We start from the raw sequence: 17896 nt of genomic DNA on the forward strand, positions 1-17896 counted from the left end.
TGGGCAAGGCAGAGTTAAGTCAAATAATAGTACAGACATAAAATCAGTTATGAAGTGATTCTTCATAACTAGTGATATCCTGCTAAGAGGGGAGCCAATCAGGCTTTGCCTTGGGGGGGTCTGGGAGAGCGTCCTGTAGGAGGTGACCTTGGAAGGAGCACCAATCTGACAAATTAGTTACCTCCAAAGCCAGTTACCTCCTCTGGTGTTAGCTACCTCCAATAGCCAGTGACTCATTCATTCATTCATTCATTTATCCAACTCCCATACCATAAGTGCTAGGCATCAATCAAGGATGCAGTAGGGACAAAACAGGCAAAATTCTTCCCAGGGTGGAGCAGAGTGGTATGAGAACGAAGGAGATCTGCAAATGGTAACTCCTGGGAAAGAAACAAAATAGAACGAGGGGAGAGTAAGTGTCCCCCCTCCTTTTCAAAACAAGATCCATAAAAACCCATCTAATCGAAGCTACCACCTTCTCCTGAGGCCATGGGTATCTTATCACCCTCTGGCAGAGGGTGCAGGGAGAAGAAACTCCTTCCAGCAGCCCTGCTTGCTCACTCCCTAACCATTAACTGTGTTTCTTCTCTGTGCAAAAGAAAAGCTTTCTCAGGGATTAGACCATGCGAGGGTGACAGAGGTTCTGCGTGCCCTTGGGTGATCGCTCCCCTCGAGGCCTTGGGTCCATATCTGTAATTAGTGCTTAAGGGTGGTTCGTCCAGCAGTCCCAGCGCTGCACTGACTGTCACGTCTGAGCTCCTTAAGGCAACACCTCTTAGGGCTGTCCTACTACAGCCCCACAAGGTGAGAGTGCGTGCATGGGAGTGTTTATCCCCATTTTTCAGATGAGCAAACGGGAACGGTGAGTTCTGGTAGGCAGCGCGGCGCTGATTGGCGAAGACACCCCGGAGACCCCTTCTCCCGCCTCCGCCCCCGCCCCCGCCCCCGCTCCGGGTGGCGCGGCAGCCTCTGCCCCTTTAAGAACGCCCCGCGGAAACAAGCAGGAAGGGGGTGGTGCTTGCTTCCGAGACGGATGTGCGCACAGACCAATGGATGCTACAGTCGCAGCAGCGGCGGCCAATCGGCACGGCGGGGGCGGGGCCGGGCGCCCGAGCCTGGTTCCCGAGGCGCGGCGGCCGCGGCTGGGGGCGGGGAGGGGGGCGCAGGACCCCAGGCGGGGGTCCCGGAGCCGGAGGCACGTGTCTCGGGGCGCCGGCAGGGTTGCGCCGGCTGGGGGCGCTGCCCAGGCCTGGGCTGGTCTGGGTGCCGGGGCGACGGGTGCTGGGGCCGATGGGCGGGGCCAAGGGCCGCGGGGGGAGGCGAGCCGGGGGGCGCGGAGGGTCGGAGTGCTAGAGGGGGCGCGGCCGAGCGCGGGCGGCTGGGGGTGGGAACCGAAGGGGACTGAGGGGAGTAGGTGGGGGCAGTGCTGGCAGAGAAGTGCAGAGCCAGGGGCCCCGAGGGGTGCGGGGGGTCGGGGGCCCCAGACTGGTGGCGTCAAACAGGCATGAGGCGTTGGGGGCCTGGGTGGGAGGTTGACGGAGAGCCAGGCCCGGGTGGGGGGCTCGTCTGGAGGGTGTAGGGTATGATGCGATCTGTTGAGGGGCGTCTGGGGACATCAGGGTGTTTACGGGTCGACTGAGCGGCTGTGGGGAGAGCGGGCCGAGGCTGGGGGCGGTGGTTGGGGGAGGGGGGAGGGCGAGTTATGCGGGCGCAGGGGATTGTGGGGGTGGGGGCTGGGAGGGTCTCAGAAAATGGGGCCGGAGCCCGGAAGGAGCTGGCAGGTGAGGGTTAGGGAGGAGATGCTGTGGGTTAGAATCAGAATGAAAGCTAGGCTTTACCACCTCTGAGCTTGGGGCCTGGGGAAGAGGGGCAGTTGTTCATAGCCAGAAGAGGAGGCTGTAGAATCCCTTGGGGGTCTTGACCACCCCTGTAAAGGAGGCTACTTTGAGAGAGTGGTCAGGAGTCTTGAGGAGAGGAGGAAGAGCTCCCAGGGAAGGGTATGGGCCAGGGTCCTTGGCATTGGGGGAGTGGTATTAGATTCAGGGTATGGAAAGAAAAGTCTTGGGATTTCTAGTGGCAACCCTTAGGAGAAGGGGCAGCTGGAGGTGGGAGTCCTGGTAAAGATTCAATTCCCTTTGGGCTCTAAAAACAGACTTCCTGAGACTTAAGTCACCCTAAAAAAAATCCTAGCAACCCCCTCTGGGCGTTTAAAACCCCAGGTTCAAATTCTGTCCCTGCAGTTACCTTGCTCTGTGACCTTGGGCAAATAGTTTTACCCCTCTGGGCCTCAATTTACTTTTCTGTAAAATATGGGGGCAGAGGATGTTTCCTACTCTGGGTATTTGTAAAAACTAAAAAATAATCAGCTGCAAAACAGCTAACATTGAGACTGATTGATGGCTAGGGTTCGATGTGTGGGACAAGCCTGGGTTGTTCTTTACCCACTGAACGGATGAGGAAATTAAGGCCGGGTGCCCCTAAGTCACACAGCGGGTGAATGAATGCAGAGGAGAATGTGAGGGTGGGATTCTTACCCCATCCATTCCCCCCACCAGGGCCAATTCCCGTCCCCCCAGCAGCATGGCTTCCTGTGCTGAGCCCTCTGCCTCGGGGCCTGAGCCCACTGCCCCACCGCCTGCTGGGGTCCCACCACTCGAGGACTTCGAAGTGCTGGATGGGGTGGAAGACGCAGAGGGCGAGGAGGAGGAGGAGGAGGAGGAGGAAGATCTGAGTGAGCTGCCACCACTTGAAGACGTGGGGCGGCCTCCACTGGAGGAGGCTGAGCAGCCTGGGGCCCTGGCCCGAGAGTTCCTGGCCGCCATGGAGCCTGAGCCCGAGCCCGCCCCAGCCCCGGATGAGTGGCTGGACATCCTGGGTAAGGAGCAGGGGTGGCTTGGGTTGACCCACATGGCCTGGACAGCTCAGGTTCAGGAATGACCTTGGCCTAGGCCATCTTCTCCCCTGAGCCTTATTTCCCCCTTTCTGCTATGCAGTAGTTTGGAAGTCAAACATGTAACCACGGTGATCGCTTGCCACAGGCAACTGGTTGAGACACTTCATATCTAAGAACCCCTTTCATTGTCACATGCACACATGCACGTCGTGTTCTAGCCCTGTTTCTCAGAGCTGCTAAGAGCAGCTCAGAGAGGCTGAGTCACCTGCCCAGGGCCACACAGCCAGTACTCCAGGTGCTGGCAGGTCCCAACCCCCACTGCTTCCTTTTTTGGCATTTGTCTGACAAGTGCCTCTTCTCTGAAAATGTGTCCAGGGGTCAAATAGATCTGGAAGACATCTCATTTTGTTCAATCCTCTGACTCATAGCATGCATTAGCATTGCAACTGCTCAGAGAAGGCCTACAAGAAAGAAACTGGGGGATCCCACACACATGCCCCATCATGTACTCCATGATAGTGACCCCGGAAACTAGAGAGAAATACTGTTACTGGTACTGATACTTGGTATATTAAATAACGTTAGTGTCCACTAATAATGATGGCAGTGAAACATCGTTTATAGGATCACAAATACTGATATTAAAACAATAGTGTCAAATAATCCTGATTTGATAATGCAGAATTGTTACTGTTATCATCTCTACTGCTGATAGAAATGCCACTTCTAAAAATAACACCAGGTTGGGGTGCCTGGGTGGCTCAGTCAGTTAAGCATTTGTCTTCAGCTCAGGTCATGATTTCAGGGTCCAGGAATCGAGTTCCCACATCCCCACATCATGCTCTCTGCTTGGAGGGGAGTTTGCTACTCCCTCTCTGCCTGCCCCTACCCCAGCTCATGCTGTCTCTCGTTCTTGCTAGGTCTCAAATAAATAAATAATAACATTACAAAAAATAAAAATAACACCAGGTAATATTTGCTGAACACTGGGTCCGTGCCAGGCCCACACATCATATTTTAGCCTTACAACGACCCTATAATGTAATCTTACCAAATCCCCATTTTTTTTTTTAATATTTTATTTATTTATTTGAGAGAGAGCATGCCCGAGAAGGGAGAGGGTCAGAGAGAGAAGTAGATGCGGGACTGGATTCTGGGACTCCCGGATCATGACCCAAACCCAAGGCAGATGCTTAACCAAATAAGCCACCCAGGCATCCCACCATCTCCCCGTCTTACAGATGAGGGAACTGAGGCTCAGTGAATGGAGGTGCTTGCCCAGCAGACAGCTTCCTTGGCTGTATTAGAATTTGGGAAGCTCTTCTTTACTGATATTAAGAGCTGCTCTGCTTTCCCTCTGAGCACAAACCTGACTGTCCATTTATGTTTAAGGCAGCTGCTTTCTGAGGTGAGAATTTGGGCTTCTGTCCAAGGAAACTGAGGCCTTGAGAGGGTACATGATTTGCCCAGAGTCTACTGAGATAAGAGAAGAGGCAGTGCCTGCTTATAACCCGACCAGCACATCCACCATTCGTGCCCAGAAACTTAAGAGACACAGGGATTCCTAGGGAGCCACTAGATGAGTTCTGAAACTGGTTGTGGAGCATGGACAAGGTGGGGAACAGTACAGAAATTTTGGAACATTCTAGACTACTCCAGCTATTTCCCTGTTCCTCACCTTTAGTCAAAGGTCCATTCAGAGTTACAGTATATCCCAAACTAGTGGAATATTATGGAATCCAGGTAAATGCTGGGAATATGGATGACCGCAGGAATTAGTCTGATGGTCCTCACAGGTGTAAGCCCTCAGTTGCCTCAGTGGTGGTCGTGGGATGACAGTGGCTTTCTTTGTTGTGCGGGTTCCTTGAGTGGATTCATGAGGATGCTGGGCCTCATGGCTGCTCAGTAGCTGTTCACCATTGCCATTTGGCCATTCCTGTGATTACTTGGGGCTTGGAGGAAAACATGGGCTGTGGGCCCATCAGGGACGCTGTTGCTTATAGGCCCTCTGGCTGCTTAACTTTGAAGTGTAGTGATGTGCTTCTTTGGCGGAGACACATCCTGGTGTCACAGAGACTCTGATAACCAAGCAGACTGCTCACTGGGTGTCACCAGGGGTCTCCCTGATGTGTCCATTTCATGGCTAGGTAAATGGAGGCCCAGTGTTGAAGGGCTGGTTGGGAACCAGGAGAGGGAGTGGAGGGTGGCTCCAGAGTCTGTTTTGGACATCCCTGCCAGCCTGATTCTGCTTGGCAGGATGACTTTTCTCAGCTCTTTGTCCGGGCCAATACTTAATTTTCTTTTATTTATTTATTTATTTATTTGTCAGAGAGGGGTGTGTGTGCACACAAGCAGGGGAGTGATAGGCAGAGGGAGAAGCAGGCTCCCCACTGAGCAAGGAGCCCGGTAACGGTACTCAATCCCAGGACCCCAGGATCATGACCTGAGCCAAAGGCAGACGCTTAACCAACTGAGCCACCCAGTCATTCCAGATCTAAATTTTCTTAAGATAATGGTCAGACAGGCCATAATTGTCACCCCTCAGATTGATCCTTTCATGCCTAGTGTCCAGCCAGGAACAGTTCCAGGGGCATGGGATCACCTACCCAGTAAGTAGCAGAGCAGCTCTTTGAGGCTCAGCTGGGTGCTGGGAGAGGGGTGCCGGGGCAGCAAGCACCCATCTGACCTGTGTGGTGATAGGCTGCTTGTCCCCGGTCCCTGGCAGGGAACGGGCTGTTACGGAAGAAGACGCTGGTCCCAGGCCCACCCGGCTCGAGCCGCCCAGCTAAAGGCCAGGTAGTCACTGTACAGCTGCAGACCTCGCTGGAGAATGGCACTCGGGTGCAGGAAGAGCCAGAGCTGGTGTTCACCCTGGGCGACTGTGACGTCATCCAGGTGGGAGGGCTCAAGGGCCCTGGCCGCTGGTCTGGAGCTGAGTGGAGGAGGCCTGCGGGGACTGAGGGGAGGTGGTGGCCGCTGGGGGGCAGGGCGGTGGTAGGGTTGGAGTGGGCATGGCATTGCTACTCTGTACCTGAGCCTGCCTAACCCTCTTGCCCCCACACACCAGGCCCTGGATCTCAGCGTTCCACTCATGGATGTGGGGGAGACAGCTATGGTCACTGCTGATTCCAAGTACTGCTATGGCCCCCAGGGCAGGTGAGAACCTGTTACCAGCAGGGTCCCCATGGGGGACCCCTTTGCCCACCAAATTGATAGCAAAAGAAACAGACTTAGGGAGGGGAAGTCACTCACCAAGTCAGGAAGCTCATGGGTGGCAAGTTATTTCCCTTTCATTTATTTCACTGAGGAGGGGGTGATGGTGGGGCCAGCTCCCAAGTCTTGAGCCCTCGCCCTTTCCCCCCTGCTCCCTAGCCAACCCAGTGTGTCTGGGGTTTGCTCATGGTGGCCGCTGGGTCTGAGTGCTGCTCTCGCCCCATCCCCCAGCAGGAGCCCGTACATCCCCCCACACGCGGCCCTGTGCCTGGAGGTGACCCTGAAGACTGCCGTAGATGGGCCTGACCTGGAAATGCTCACAGGGCAGGAGCGTGTGGCTCTGGCCAACCGGAAGCGGGAGTGTGGCAATGCCCACTACCAGCGGGCCGACTTCGTGTTGGCTGCCAATTCCTACGACCTCGCCATCAAGGCCATCACCTCTAGCGCCAAAGGTGAGTACCAAGTCAAATCCTGCCGCCCCCCACCCCACGAAGCCATCCACTCGTGCCAGAAGCATCCAGCCACAGAAGGACTCAGACTCAGAATGATCTAGAATATTCCAGAATGTGGACAGATGTTCAACTATTCCTGACCCTTAGACTAGAGTCCACTGTAGACTTACAGTATGTCCTCGATCAACAGAATAGTACACGGGTAGATGTTGGAATGTGAGTGACTGGGGACCATGTCAATCCATGTGCCTTGTGGTTAGGTCTTTGCATTGCTTAGGCTCGGTCTTACTCCTTAGGAGCACCCTGAGGATGGGCTGGTCTTGGCCAGTGTTAGAAATAGGGAAACAGACCAGAGAGGCTTGAGGTCCTCCAAGGAATAGACGGTGGAGGCCCCGCCCCTGGGAATTCAGAGCCCCTCTCTTCAGTCTCTTGGGACTGGGGTGCTCCAAGGCCCTCTCCACTCAGTTCCCTCTACCACCAGGTCCAGAGGGAGCGGGCCTTGGCCTGGGTCACAGTGTGTGGGGCGCCTTTCCCTGGGGTCAAATGTGGCCAGCCCTCCACAGAAGGCTGGCTGTGTGGGGCTGGCGGTGCGGTAACCAAGGCCACGGTTGAACACCAACATCCCCTGCCCCCCGTCGCAGTGGACATGACATTCGAGGAGGAGGAGCAGCTCCTGCAGCTGAAGGTGAAATGTCTGAACAACCTGGCAGCATCACAGCTGAAGCTGGACCACTACCGAGCTGCACTGCGCTCCTGCAGCCTTGTGCTGGAGCACCAGCCCGACAACATCAAGGCTCTCTTCCGCAAGGGCAAGGTGAGCTCCGGGCCAGTGGACCCACTGATAGCCCCACACCCAGAGCAGTGGGGTTGGTTCCAAACGCTGGATTTGAGATGAGCACGGCATCAGCCAGCCAAGCTCTCTGGGATACAGGTGGGGAAACTGAGTCCCAGACAGGTGCTGGTGTGTGGTCTGGATCATAGCAATTTGTTGACAAGCCAGACTTGAACCGTAGGTCTTAAGTTCCCTCCTAACTGCTGACACTGCCCTGTGGCCCTTTGGTGACTGCTCCTTGTATATAATCCTCCATGGTTCACACGTCTCAGAGTAAAAAGCCAAGTCCTCATTGCATCCCTTGGAGCTCTGGGTCATCGGGTCCTCCCACCATCCCCTCCATCTCTCCTCCTCCTTCTCTCCGTCCTGCTCAGCTTCCTCACTGCTTGCTGCCCAGGCTGGGGTTATTCCCACCCTAGTGACTTTGCACAAGCTCTGCCCTCTGCTTGAGCCGTTCACACCCCAGATCGTCCCATGGATCCCTCTTTCACCTCCTTCAGGTCTTTGCTCCGATGTCCCCTCCTGAGGAAGCTCTCCCCCCCACACCTACCTGACCCCCTGCCCTGTCTTCATGTTCACCGTGATGCCATTAGCAGAGGCAGGTGTCATCGTGGCTGTTAGGTCCCTTATTAGAAGCTGGAGATTTTGTCCATTTCACTCACTGGTAAATCTCTAGCCATGCAAACAGGGCCAGGTACACAGTGGGTGCCCAGTAAATGCTGTGGAATGTAGGGATGAATTTGGCCTGTGTAGACTTGACCGTAATTGCTTTTGTCCTTATCTGCTATTCATCTCCACCTGTGTGTGTGTGTGTGTGTGTGTGTGTGTGTTTGGTGCGGGGGGCGGAATTCAGTGCCTTTAGCAGTACTGAGGAAACTGAGACACAAGCAAATGGTGGGTCACCTAGCCTGTCAATGAGAGGCATGAGCAGGGCTTCCCTCCAATCAGCATTTTTAAACCACTTGTGTGTAGGGTTCTGTGTAGAAATGTGGGAAGAAGATGCTATCTTTATTTTTTCAGGGGTCTGATGCTCTTGGGGGCAGTGGAATTGTCTGCTCCTATAGCCTCACATTTGTATCTGCTGGTTGTAGGTGACACAGATCCATCCTAACAGTTTCAGACAAGAGGAGGAATTAATAACTTAGGAATTGTCAATTATAGGGTGTTGGCTTCAGGCATGGCTGGATCCAGGCATTAGCAATGTTGTTGGGATGCTGTGCCTGTCTGCTGTGGGTTTTCCCCTCAGGGGGACCAAGGTGCTTCTACCTGCTCACTCAGAAAGTTCAAGGCTTCCATGTTTGTCAGTGACACTTGCATGGTTCAGGTGGGCCGCATTGGCTGGCTCTGAATCATTCACTGTAGTCAAAGCTTTGGAAATGCTCATTTGGCTTCTTGAGCCAGCTAGGGTGGCAAGGGAGGAGGTGAGGCCAGCACCGAGATTTCCTGCAAAGGCTGAGACAGACATGCAGAGGAGGGAGCAGATTGGGATGACACTGAGCCTAATGGGGCGCTTATGTTGTCTGAAGGCTCAGGGACGGTATAAGGGTGGCTGCGGTCCCTGGTGTGATTGTGGGTGATAGATTTGGGACTAGTCAGGATAACCAGGAGCCTAGCAGGGCTGGGCCTTTTTTTTTTTTTTAAAGATTTATATTTATTTATTTGACAGATCACAAGTAGGCAGAGAAGCAGACAGAGAGAAAGAGAGGAGGAAGCAGGCTCCCTGCTGAGCAGAGAGCCCAAGGCGGGGCCCAATCCTTGGACCCTGGGATCATGACCTGAGCCGAAGGCAGAGGCTCCAACCCACTGAGCCACCCAGGTGCCCCAAGCGCTGGGCCTTTTGAAGAATATCGTGGTGCACTGTGGTTCTAGAATGACGCCATCCATTTCCTTCCACAGGTGCTGGCTCAGCAAGGGGAGTACAGTGAGGCCATCCCCATTCTGAGGGCAGCCCTGAAGCTGGAACCTTCCAACAAGGTGAGCAGAAAGGAGGCAGCCTTGGGACCTACCCTGCTAGCTTGTCTGGGAAGTCATCCTGTGGTCTTTGCCTTGTCCTGCTTGCTATGGCTCTCCTGGGGTTCTAGCCTAGGCAGTGACGGCAAGGGGCTGGGTGACTGAAGAGCCCCAGCCAGCTTGCTGAGACCCTTATGACCCCTGCATAGATGGTCTGGGCTCACCCCTCCCCAGCCAGAATCCCAGAGGCCAAGGGTGCTATCAACATGGCCAGTGTCAGTGTCCTCAGGTTTTCTACCAAAATCTTCCTTTCTCCTGGCCACCTTGTACTCTGCCCCATCCACTGGTTGCCTAGGGGGATAGAGATGGCAGCCCCTACTTTGCTGATGTTCCGAGAGGAGCAGATGGAACTTCCGTGTCCCAGTGGTCCTCACCCCAAAGTGACCAGGTTCCCCAGAAAGGCGGAACATCGGAGACGGTGGTCAGGTTGGCTGCTACCACGGCATGTTCTTAGCCCAGCTGACACCCACCTCTTGCAGACAATCCACGCAGAGCTTTCAAAACTGGTGAAGAAGCATGCGGCCCAGAGGAGCACAGAGACCGCCCTGTACCGGAAAATGCTGGGGAACCCCAGCCGGCTGCCTGCCAAGTGTCCTGGCAAGGGTGCCTGGGTGAGCGGGGGCTGGCAGGCGCAGGGATGTTCCCAGAGGAGGGGCAGGGGCTAAGGGTGGGGCATGCCACCCAGAAGGAGTTTCTTCATTTTGCAAACGTTGATGTCAGCTGGGCTGTGTTGGACCATGTTGGGAACACAGAGAAGCCTCAGCCCTGTGCAGTCAGGGTTAGAGCAGAAGGTGGAAGAAGACTTGGAAGGCTCAGGGTGCGCAGAGATAGCTCTTCCAGAGGGGAAGGGGAGGTGTTCTAGAGCAGGGGACACTTGGCTTGAGTTTTGATGTATGAGTAGGAGTTTGCCAGAAGGTAGGAAAGGCGTTGTCAGGCAGTGGTTTGCTGGGAGGCCTTTTGGGGCCATGTTAGTAGCTGAAGCCTGGGGAATCAATCTTGAGCACTCTCCAGCCTTCTCTTCCCTCCCCTTTATCCACAGTCCATCCCCTGGAAGTGGCTGTTTGGGGCAACTGCTGTTGCCCTGGGGGGTGTGGCTCTCTCCGTGGTCATCGCTGCCAGGAACTGACCACCCAGGTGGCCACCACCCCCTTGCACACCATGGACCCCACCCCACGCTCCTTAACTTCCCCAGGCTCCCTGTCCACTGCCCTGTCTGATCCAGCCCCCTCCTCTGGGGCAGGAGCAGTGAGGTGTGGGGGCCACATGGCCCCAGTGAGACAGGAGGGACTATGGCCCTGTAGGAGGAAAGTGAGGCAGGGCCTGGGCTCCATGTCCAGCCCAGAGGGAGGGGGCCCTCATTCCTCCAGACCCAATTCCCATCCCCACCCCCATCCCCCTGGGTTAGGTCTCAACAGAGGCCAGCCTCAGTTTCTCCTTCCCAACAGGCCTGGGGGCAGCCCTTCCCCAACCCAGTCCCTGTCCAAGTGTCAGTCCCCACCCACACCGCCTGCTGCCCTCTGTCCAGGTTCTCCCTCCCACTCCTTCAGTGAAATAAAGCCTCCTACCCTGCACTCTGCTGCCTCCAGTCCCTTCTTTTGCTGTCACTTGCGGCTGGGCCAGAGATAACCTGTGTCACATCCAGGGTCATGCGGGACTAAAGCGGGGGTGGGGGCATCTCCTCTTAGGCCACGGCAGATCTGCTTTACAAAGGGGGCAGGAGAGACCTGGAGAAGTGGGGCAGTGCATTCAGGGTACACAGGTGGCCTCTGCAGAAGTTTACACCCAGTTAAACTCCACTTCTCTTGTCTCTGTTGCCTCATCTGAAAGTGGGGATCCTGACAGGATCTAACTGGGGACAATGCTGAGACCTGAGCGACCATAGGGGGTTGGCTGTGCGGCAAGCAGACAGCCCCATGCCTGGGTAACAGCATAGACAGTGCAAAGGCCCTGGAACAGGATTGAGCCCAGTGCGTTCAAGGTTAAGGAGAGTGTGTGGTCAGCAGTTCCTCTTGATCTCGTTTAGTTTTCACCCCAACCTGGGGCTGTAGGAGCTTCTCCCTTAAATGCTGCCTACCGTCACAGCCAGAGTGGGTGGTCAGGCCTCTGTCAAGGACAGTGCCTGTGACCCTTTTCACGGCTTCATCCTGCCTCCGAGAGAGGAGATCTCCAGGAATAGACCACCACCACAAGGATCTGTGCTGCACCTGTCCCCTAATAGCCGCAGTAGGGAAAGCCACCAGCCATAGCCACCCAGCAGAAGGTAGCAGTTAGGCCATGAGCTTGCCTACTTTGGGGTCCTGGTCTGTGAGCCACCTGAATGACTCTCTGGGCACAGATCTGTTGGTGCTTTAGGCTTAGACACAGCAGGGGCTCTGTGGGTAGCACTGCAGTAGGGGCTGTGGGTTGGTCATGCTTAGCGGGGCTAGAGTCCTAGGTAGGACACCCCCTCTTTCCTCAGTCTTGCTGACCTCAGGCTAGGGAGCTGGCCTGAGTGGTGACCAGCGGCATGGTGGGCTGAAGGGTGACTTCCTGGCCCGGGTTGTGAGGGTCACAGCTGCCGTTGTTCCCAAGCATTGATCATTAGCGTGGCATTAGTCCACCAGGGACACATGGTGGCTTCATTTTGTGCCCATTCTTTGCATATTTTGGAAACAAGTCTTTTCTCGGGCAGGTATATTATGAATATTTTTCCCATTCTGAGGCTCACTTTTCATTTTCTTAGAGCAGACATTTTAATTTTGAAGAAGTTCAGTTTATGTTTTTGTCAATAATTGCTAACCAGGTTTGTAAGGATTTTCAACGTGTTCTTTTATTTTTTTTATTTTTTACTTTTATTATATAAGGATTTTATTTATTTGACAGAGAGAGCGCGAGAGCAAGAACACAAGCAGGGGGAGTGGGAGAGGGAAAAGCAGGCCTCCCAACAAGCAGAGAGCCCAGTGCAGGGCTCGATCCCAGAACCCTGGGATCATGACCTGACCCAAAGGCAGACGCTTAACGACTGAGCCACCCAGGCACCCCTAGGTTTTCTTTTAAATGGTATGGCTTCGGGGCGCCTGGGTGGCTCAGTGGGTTAAGCCGCTGCCTTCGGCTCAGGTCATGATCTCAGGGTCCTGGGATCGAGTCCCGCATCGGGCTCTCTGCTCAGCAGGGAGCCTGCTTCCCTCTCTCTCTCTCTCTGCCTGCCTCTCCATCTACTTGTGATTTCTCTCTGTCAAATAAATAAATAAAATCTTTAAAAATAAATAAATAAATAAATGGTATGGCTTCATCTTTGCTATGGAGATCCACGATTCACTTTTGTGTGAGGTTGGAGTTGAGGTTCATTTTCCAGGTAGCCTATCCAGTTGTTCTAGAAACAACTGTGGGGAAGACTTTCTTTTTCCTAGCAAGTTATTGTGGCAGCCTTGTTAAAAATCAGCTGATCACGCATGTGTGAGTCTTCTGGCCTCTGCTCCACGCTCAGGATCTCTCTGTCCTCAGGTTTTGTGGGTCCTCTTTGTGGGTCCCACGCTGGGTTCCATGCTGTCCTGAAGGCTGTAGCTTTCTAGTAATGCTGGAGTCAGGCTTTGCTCCAAGGTTCTTTTGGTTGTGCCCATTACTGGTTAAGCACACTGAGCCCCAGAAAGGAGTCAGCTCCCAACCAAGGTCCCATCACCTGGGCACAATGGACAAGATTAGCCCCAGGTCAACCTCCCTTTAGAGCCCATGCTGTGCCCACCAGCCAGGTCTACACCTCCCTGCAGCTTAGAGCCAGAAAACAAGAGAGGCTTTGAAGGCCATGGCCAGGAGTGTGAACTTTCGTATGTTCCTTCCCTTGGTCTTTCCATCCTCTGGTCTGAATGGCAGCGGGGACAGGGTGTCCAGGACAAGGGGCACTGATGTTTCCTTGAAGGCATAGGAGTACTTTGGCAGGTGTGAAGCATGCTCCCAGGACTGGCATGGCTTGTGCAAGAGGTGTGCTGGCCAGGCAGTACATGACACATTCAGAGGACAGCTAGGATGGATTTTTATTTCATATGAAAACATGTACCAATGCCTCCTGTATACTTGGTGTTAGGCAATGACTCAACCTGGCCTTGCCCTTGAGGGGTACAGCTCACAGTGGGCTATGAATTGGAAGCGAGCAAGACAGAATGAGCTGTGTGTGTGTGTGTGTGTGTGTGTGTGTGTGTGTGTGTGTGTGTGTGTGTTTGAGCGAGAGAGGGAGGGTATTTGTATCTGAGCACTGGACATCCTTTGCATGCCTCCATGTCAAGTCATTGTTAAGGGAAAACCTCCTGGGTCACCGAGTGTGGGACCATCGGGGAGCCTCCCTCATCGGGCAGAGGACAGAAAGGAGTGATCATGAATGCTTGTGGGTAGATGGGTGGGTGGAAGAAAATTACCATGGAATCATCAGTTACCGGGGCTGATGGAGATGTTTTAACCGACACTGAAATGTTCCCAGGAGGTCTAGCAAGCGCAGGGGCCATCTTTGAGGAAGCTGTCCCTACAAACTGTTCCCACGGAATGCTAGGCCTTACCTTGTTCATGGGTCCCAGGGAGGAAAATTCAGCTGATTCATGAAGCAAAATGGAGGTTTGGGGGTACTTGAATGCCCTACTGATGTAGGTCAGTAAAAAAAAATAACTAAGCAGGCTTAGGTTATTCGGACCTGCATGATCTCAAGAAAGGACAGGCCCTTGGTCAGCTCCTGGCAGGTCGTGTTCTAAGTTTTTGGGATGTTCTGGCTGAGAGTCTATGCTAACAATACTATTTAGGGTGGGACCTTTGGCCCCATGGTTTCAGCTTGACCTGTGGAGTGGCTGGAGACTAAGTTCAAGCACATGGGTGGTCAGCACTCCTTCCCAGTAAAAACCCTGGACAAGGCTCAGGTGAGCTTCCTTGGTTGGCATTACTCTGTGCATGTTGTCGCAAAGATTTCTGGGAGAATTAAGGGGTCCGCACCTGGATGCTTGCCTGGTTTCTCCTGGTCTCTGCCTTATGCACTTTTATCCTTTCACTGTGATCAACCATGGCCACGAATATCACAGCTAGACTTGCTGGTTCTGAGATGCCCAGCTGAGCTAGCAGCGGAACAGGCCTGGGACCCTGGGACTGCAGGCTGGCTGCCCGCCATGCAAAGGGACTGGCTCCAAAGTGAGTGCTTTCAGGACACCTGGGTGGCTCAGTGGGATAACCCTCTGCCTTCAGCTCAGGTCATGATCTTGGGGTCCTGGGATCGAGACCTACTCAGCGGGGAGCTTGCATCCCCATCTCTCTTTCTGCCTACCTCTCTGCCTACTTTTGATCTTTGTCAAATAAATAAAATATTAAAACAACAACAGCAAAACCAAAGTGAGTGCTCTCATGGATCCTTGCATTCCCTCTGCTACAAAACAATATGGTTCAACATCTCTAAGGCTCATTGACTCGCTGAGCAGCTGAGCGGGTCGGACGCTGGCTCCGAGGGCTGTGGGCTACAGAAATTTTAAGGGGCTCCTGAGATTTCTTCTGTGTATCATCCCAGGACTGGAAGTGGGCAGGATCTCACTCCTGTGATTACTTTGTTATTGGGCACAGTTGACTTTAAGATATGGAGATAATCTGGGTGGGTCTGACCTCATGGGTTGCAGATGACGAAGCCAGAGAGACTTGAACTATGAGAGAGATTCAACATTCAAAATTCTTCCTCTCAAGAGAGGCAGACTCTCTATTACTGAGGTGGAGGGGGCCACGTGGCTAGCACCTGAGAGTGGCTCCCAGCCGACAACAAGGAAATGGGGACCAGAGTCCTACAACCACCAGGAAATGAGTTTCACCCACAACCTGAAGAAGCTTGGACATTGGGCGCCTGGGTGGCTCAGTGGGTTAAGTTGCTGCCTTCGGCTCAGGTCATGATCTCAGGGTGCTGGGATCGAGTCCCGCATCGGGCTCTCTGCTCAGCAGGGAGCCTGCTTCCCTTCCTCTCTCTCTGCCTGCCTCTCTGCCTACTTGTGATCTCTCTCTGTCAAATAAATAAATAAAATCTTTAAAAAAAAAAGAAGCTTGGACATTGAGCCTTGGGATGAGGATGTAGCCAGTCAACCCCTTGCTTGCAGCTTCATGAGACCTCAAGCAGAGGACCAGTTAAGACATACCAGACTTCTGACTCACGGAAACTGCGAGATAATAAACATTTATTGTTTTAGACCTAAGTGTGAAGTGCTTTGTTATGCAGCAATAGCTAGCTAATGTGTATTGACAGCAGCTATGTTAGCAACTGCTGACTAACAAAGAGTGGGTATTCATCTCAGTGTAGTTGAAAAACACATAAATAAACTGCAAGCGACATAAATAGATGATAGAAAGGGATTGGATAGATAAATTATCAAAAACTCATTAATAATCATGATTTCTGGGGCATCTGGGTGCTTCAGTCATTAAGCGTCTGCTTTCAGCTCAGGTCATGATCCCAGGGTCCTTGGATCCAGCCCTGCATCGGGCTCCTTGCTTGTCGGGAGGCCGGCTTCTCCCTCTCCCACTCCCCCTGTTTGTGTTCCTGCTCTTGATGTCTCTCTCTGTCAAATAAATACATAAAATCTTAAATAAACAACGATTTCCATGATGTTACCATTTGCCGTTTGCTGTGCTTATCCCTATTTTATGATGTAGGCACACCGAGGAGGGCAAGACAAGTCCCAAGCCAAATAGGGAATGAGGAGCTGATGAGGGTCATAGAGCTAGAACTTCTGCAATGAGCTTGGCAGGTGGAGTGCTTGTCCCGGGTCATCCCATGGTGATCAACCAGCTTCCTGGGGTTCCATTGGGAGCCACTGGGGCATCAAGCATAAAGTGGAGAAATGCTTGTTGTGAAGCAGCACAGCCCATGGCTGTGGTGTTCTTAATTCCTTCTCTCTTTGCGGGGGGGGGGGCAGTAAGGAAGGAAGGGAGAGGGGTCAGTAGGGCCAGAGGGAGAGAGAGAGAATGTTAAAGCAGGCTCCACCCAGCACGGAACCCAAGACGCAGCTTGATCTCACAACCCTGAAATCATGACCTGAGCCAAAATCAAGAGTCAGACACTTGACCAACTGAGCCACCCAGGTGGCCCCTTTCTCTTTTTAAAAATATTTATTTAAGTGTCTCTGCACCTAACCTGGGGATTGAACTCACAACCCTGAGATAATAAAATCACACGCTCCTGCAACTAAGCCAGGCAGGCACCCCTGTTCTTAATTCCCTTAACTTCTCCAAGCCTTGGTTTCCTCATCTGGTGGATGAGTCCAAACCACTGTATTTACTCCAAAAGGTGGTCTTGGATGCCAAGCACTGAACACAGAGCCCGGTGCATTTTATAATTTTTTTTTTTAAGATTTTATTTATTTATTTGACAGAGAGAGATCTCAAGTAGGCAGAGAGGCAGGCAGAGAGAGAGAGGAGGAAGCAGGCTCCCCGCTGAGCAGAGAGCCCGATGCGGGGCTCGATCCCAGGACCCTGAGACCATGTCCTAAGCTGAAGGCAGAGGCATTAACCCACTGAGCCACCCAGGCGCCCCAGCCCGGTGCATTTTAAACACTCAGTGTTACTACTGTTTATGAGCTAAATTCACAGAGGCTCAGAAAGGGGTCCTGCCTTTCCCAGTGTTATTACACAGTGAGCTGGTCAGCCCGCAAAGATGGCTCCTCCCATGTTCTCCATTCAGCAGTCCAGCTGTCTCTATCCTCCCCATCCTTCTCTCCAGACTGCCCACACTTCAGCCACACTATTCCTGCCCTTCTGCAGTGCAGGGCAGTGCAGCCCTGCCTGCTCCAATATTTATCTGGCCTAGCCCCTGGATAAACAGCTGGGCCCAGACAGCGGGCAGAGGGCTCAGTGTGTCTGAGCAAGTGCTGGCATCTTCCATTTAGGAGGGACTGATCCCAGGTGAAGGGTGGGGGATTCCAGAGTTTTGACCCTGGGCTTAGGCAGTCTGGAGTTGGAATCTCTGCAGCAGTGTGAAACCATTCTGAGCCTCATTATCCTCATCTACAAAATGGGCTGATATCTGTGTTGGGAGAATTAAATGATATCATTTATTCATTCAGCACATATTTCCCGAACACCTAGTTCATGCTAGGTGCTGTGCTGAGCGTGCTCAATGAGGAAATATACAGAAAGGGACCTGGGTACCAGAGGCAGAGTGAAGGGGAATCAGGGAGGCTCTGGGTCAGAAAGATTTTAAGTTTAAGTTCCAGCCAGCCAGCTCACTGGTAGTCCCACTCACCTTGAGTCCTGAGTCCTAAGTCCCTCTGGGCCTTAGTTTCTCCATTTGTAAGTGGAGATATTAATGGCAGGTATGGGAGAATGTTTCAAGGAATCTGTCATTGCCTTGGGCTCAGCATTTTATGGTTAGGGGGTAAATGAATAATAGTGCCAACTTGGCAGTGGTGGGCAGAAATAAGGAGGTCACCTTGGTAGAGATACATAGGTGCCTGAACTTCACCTTCCTCTCTTACCTCAAAATCTTTATCTTATGACCACTGTCTGTAATTAGAA

The 17896-nt window shown here is 53.1% G+C and overlaps 1 protein-coding gene across 4 annotated transcripts; it reads left to right on the forward strand.

The window, feature by feature from the left end:
• The first annotated feature begins 1087 nt into the window (after nt 1-1087).
• FKBP8 (FKBP prolyl isomerase 8) lies at nt 1088-10971 on the forward strand. 4 transcript variants are annotated; one of them, XM_082707230.1, is made up of 9 exons: nt 1088-1195; nt 2556-2875; nt 5619-5788; nt 5961-6049; nt 6338-6558; nt 7200-7372; nt 9287-9364; nt 9880-10011; nt 10440-10971. In XM_082707230.1, exons 2-9 carry the CDS (start codon nt 2581-2583, stop codon nt 10524-10526), a joined length of 1245 nt encoding a protein of 414 aa, XP_082563356.1. In that variant the 5' UTR covers nt 1088-1195; nt 2556-2580; the 3' UTR covers nt 10527-10971. The 4 variants fall into 4 exon arrangements, with proteins under 4 accessions (XP_082563356.1, XP_082563357.1, XP_082563358.1 ...); XM_082707231.1 differs by having other exon boundaries at nt 6341-6558; XM_082707232.1 differs by lacking the exon at nt 1088-1195 and adding an exon at nt 1356-1414.
• The last annotated feature ends 6925 nt before the right edge of the window (nt 10972-17896 follow it).

The sequence above is a fragment of the Mustela nivalis genome (assembly GCF_964662115.1).
Source record: "Mustela nivalis genome assembly, chromosome: 1".
Classification (NCBI taxonomy): domain Eukaryota; kingdom Metazoa; phylum Chordata; class Mammalia; order Carnivora; family Mustelidae; genus Mustela; species Mustela nivalis.

Bases quoted from the DNA above. Each gene is read 5' to 3' on its own strand.
- FKBP8 (XM_082707230.1), top strand. From the start codon at position 2,581: ATGGCTTCCTGTGCTGAGCCCTCTGCCTCGGGGCCTGAGCCCACTGCC. The intron at 6,050-6,337 runs GTGAGAACCTGT...CCCATCCCCCAG, and splicing joins TGCTATGGCCCCCAGGGCAG to CAGGAGCCCGTACATCCCCC. The intron at 6,559-7,199 runs GTGAGTACCAAG...CCCCCGTCGCAG, and splicing joins CATCACCTCTAGCGCCAAAG to TGGACATGACATTCGAGGAG.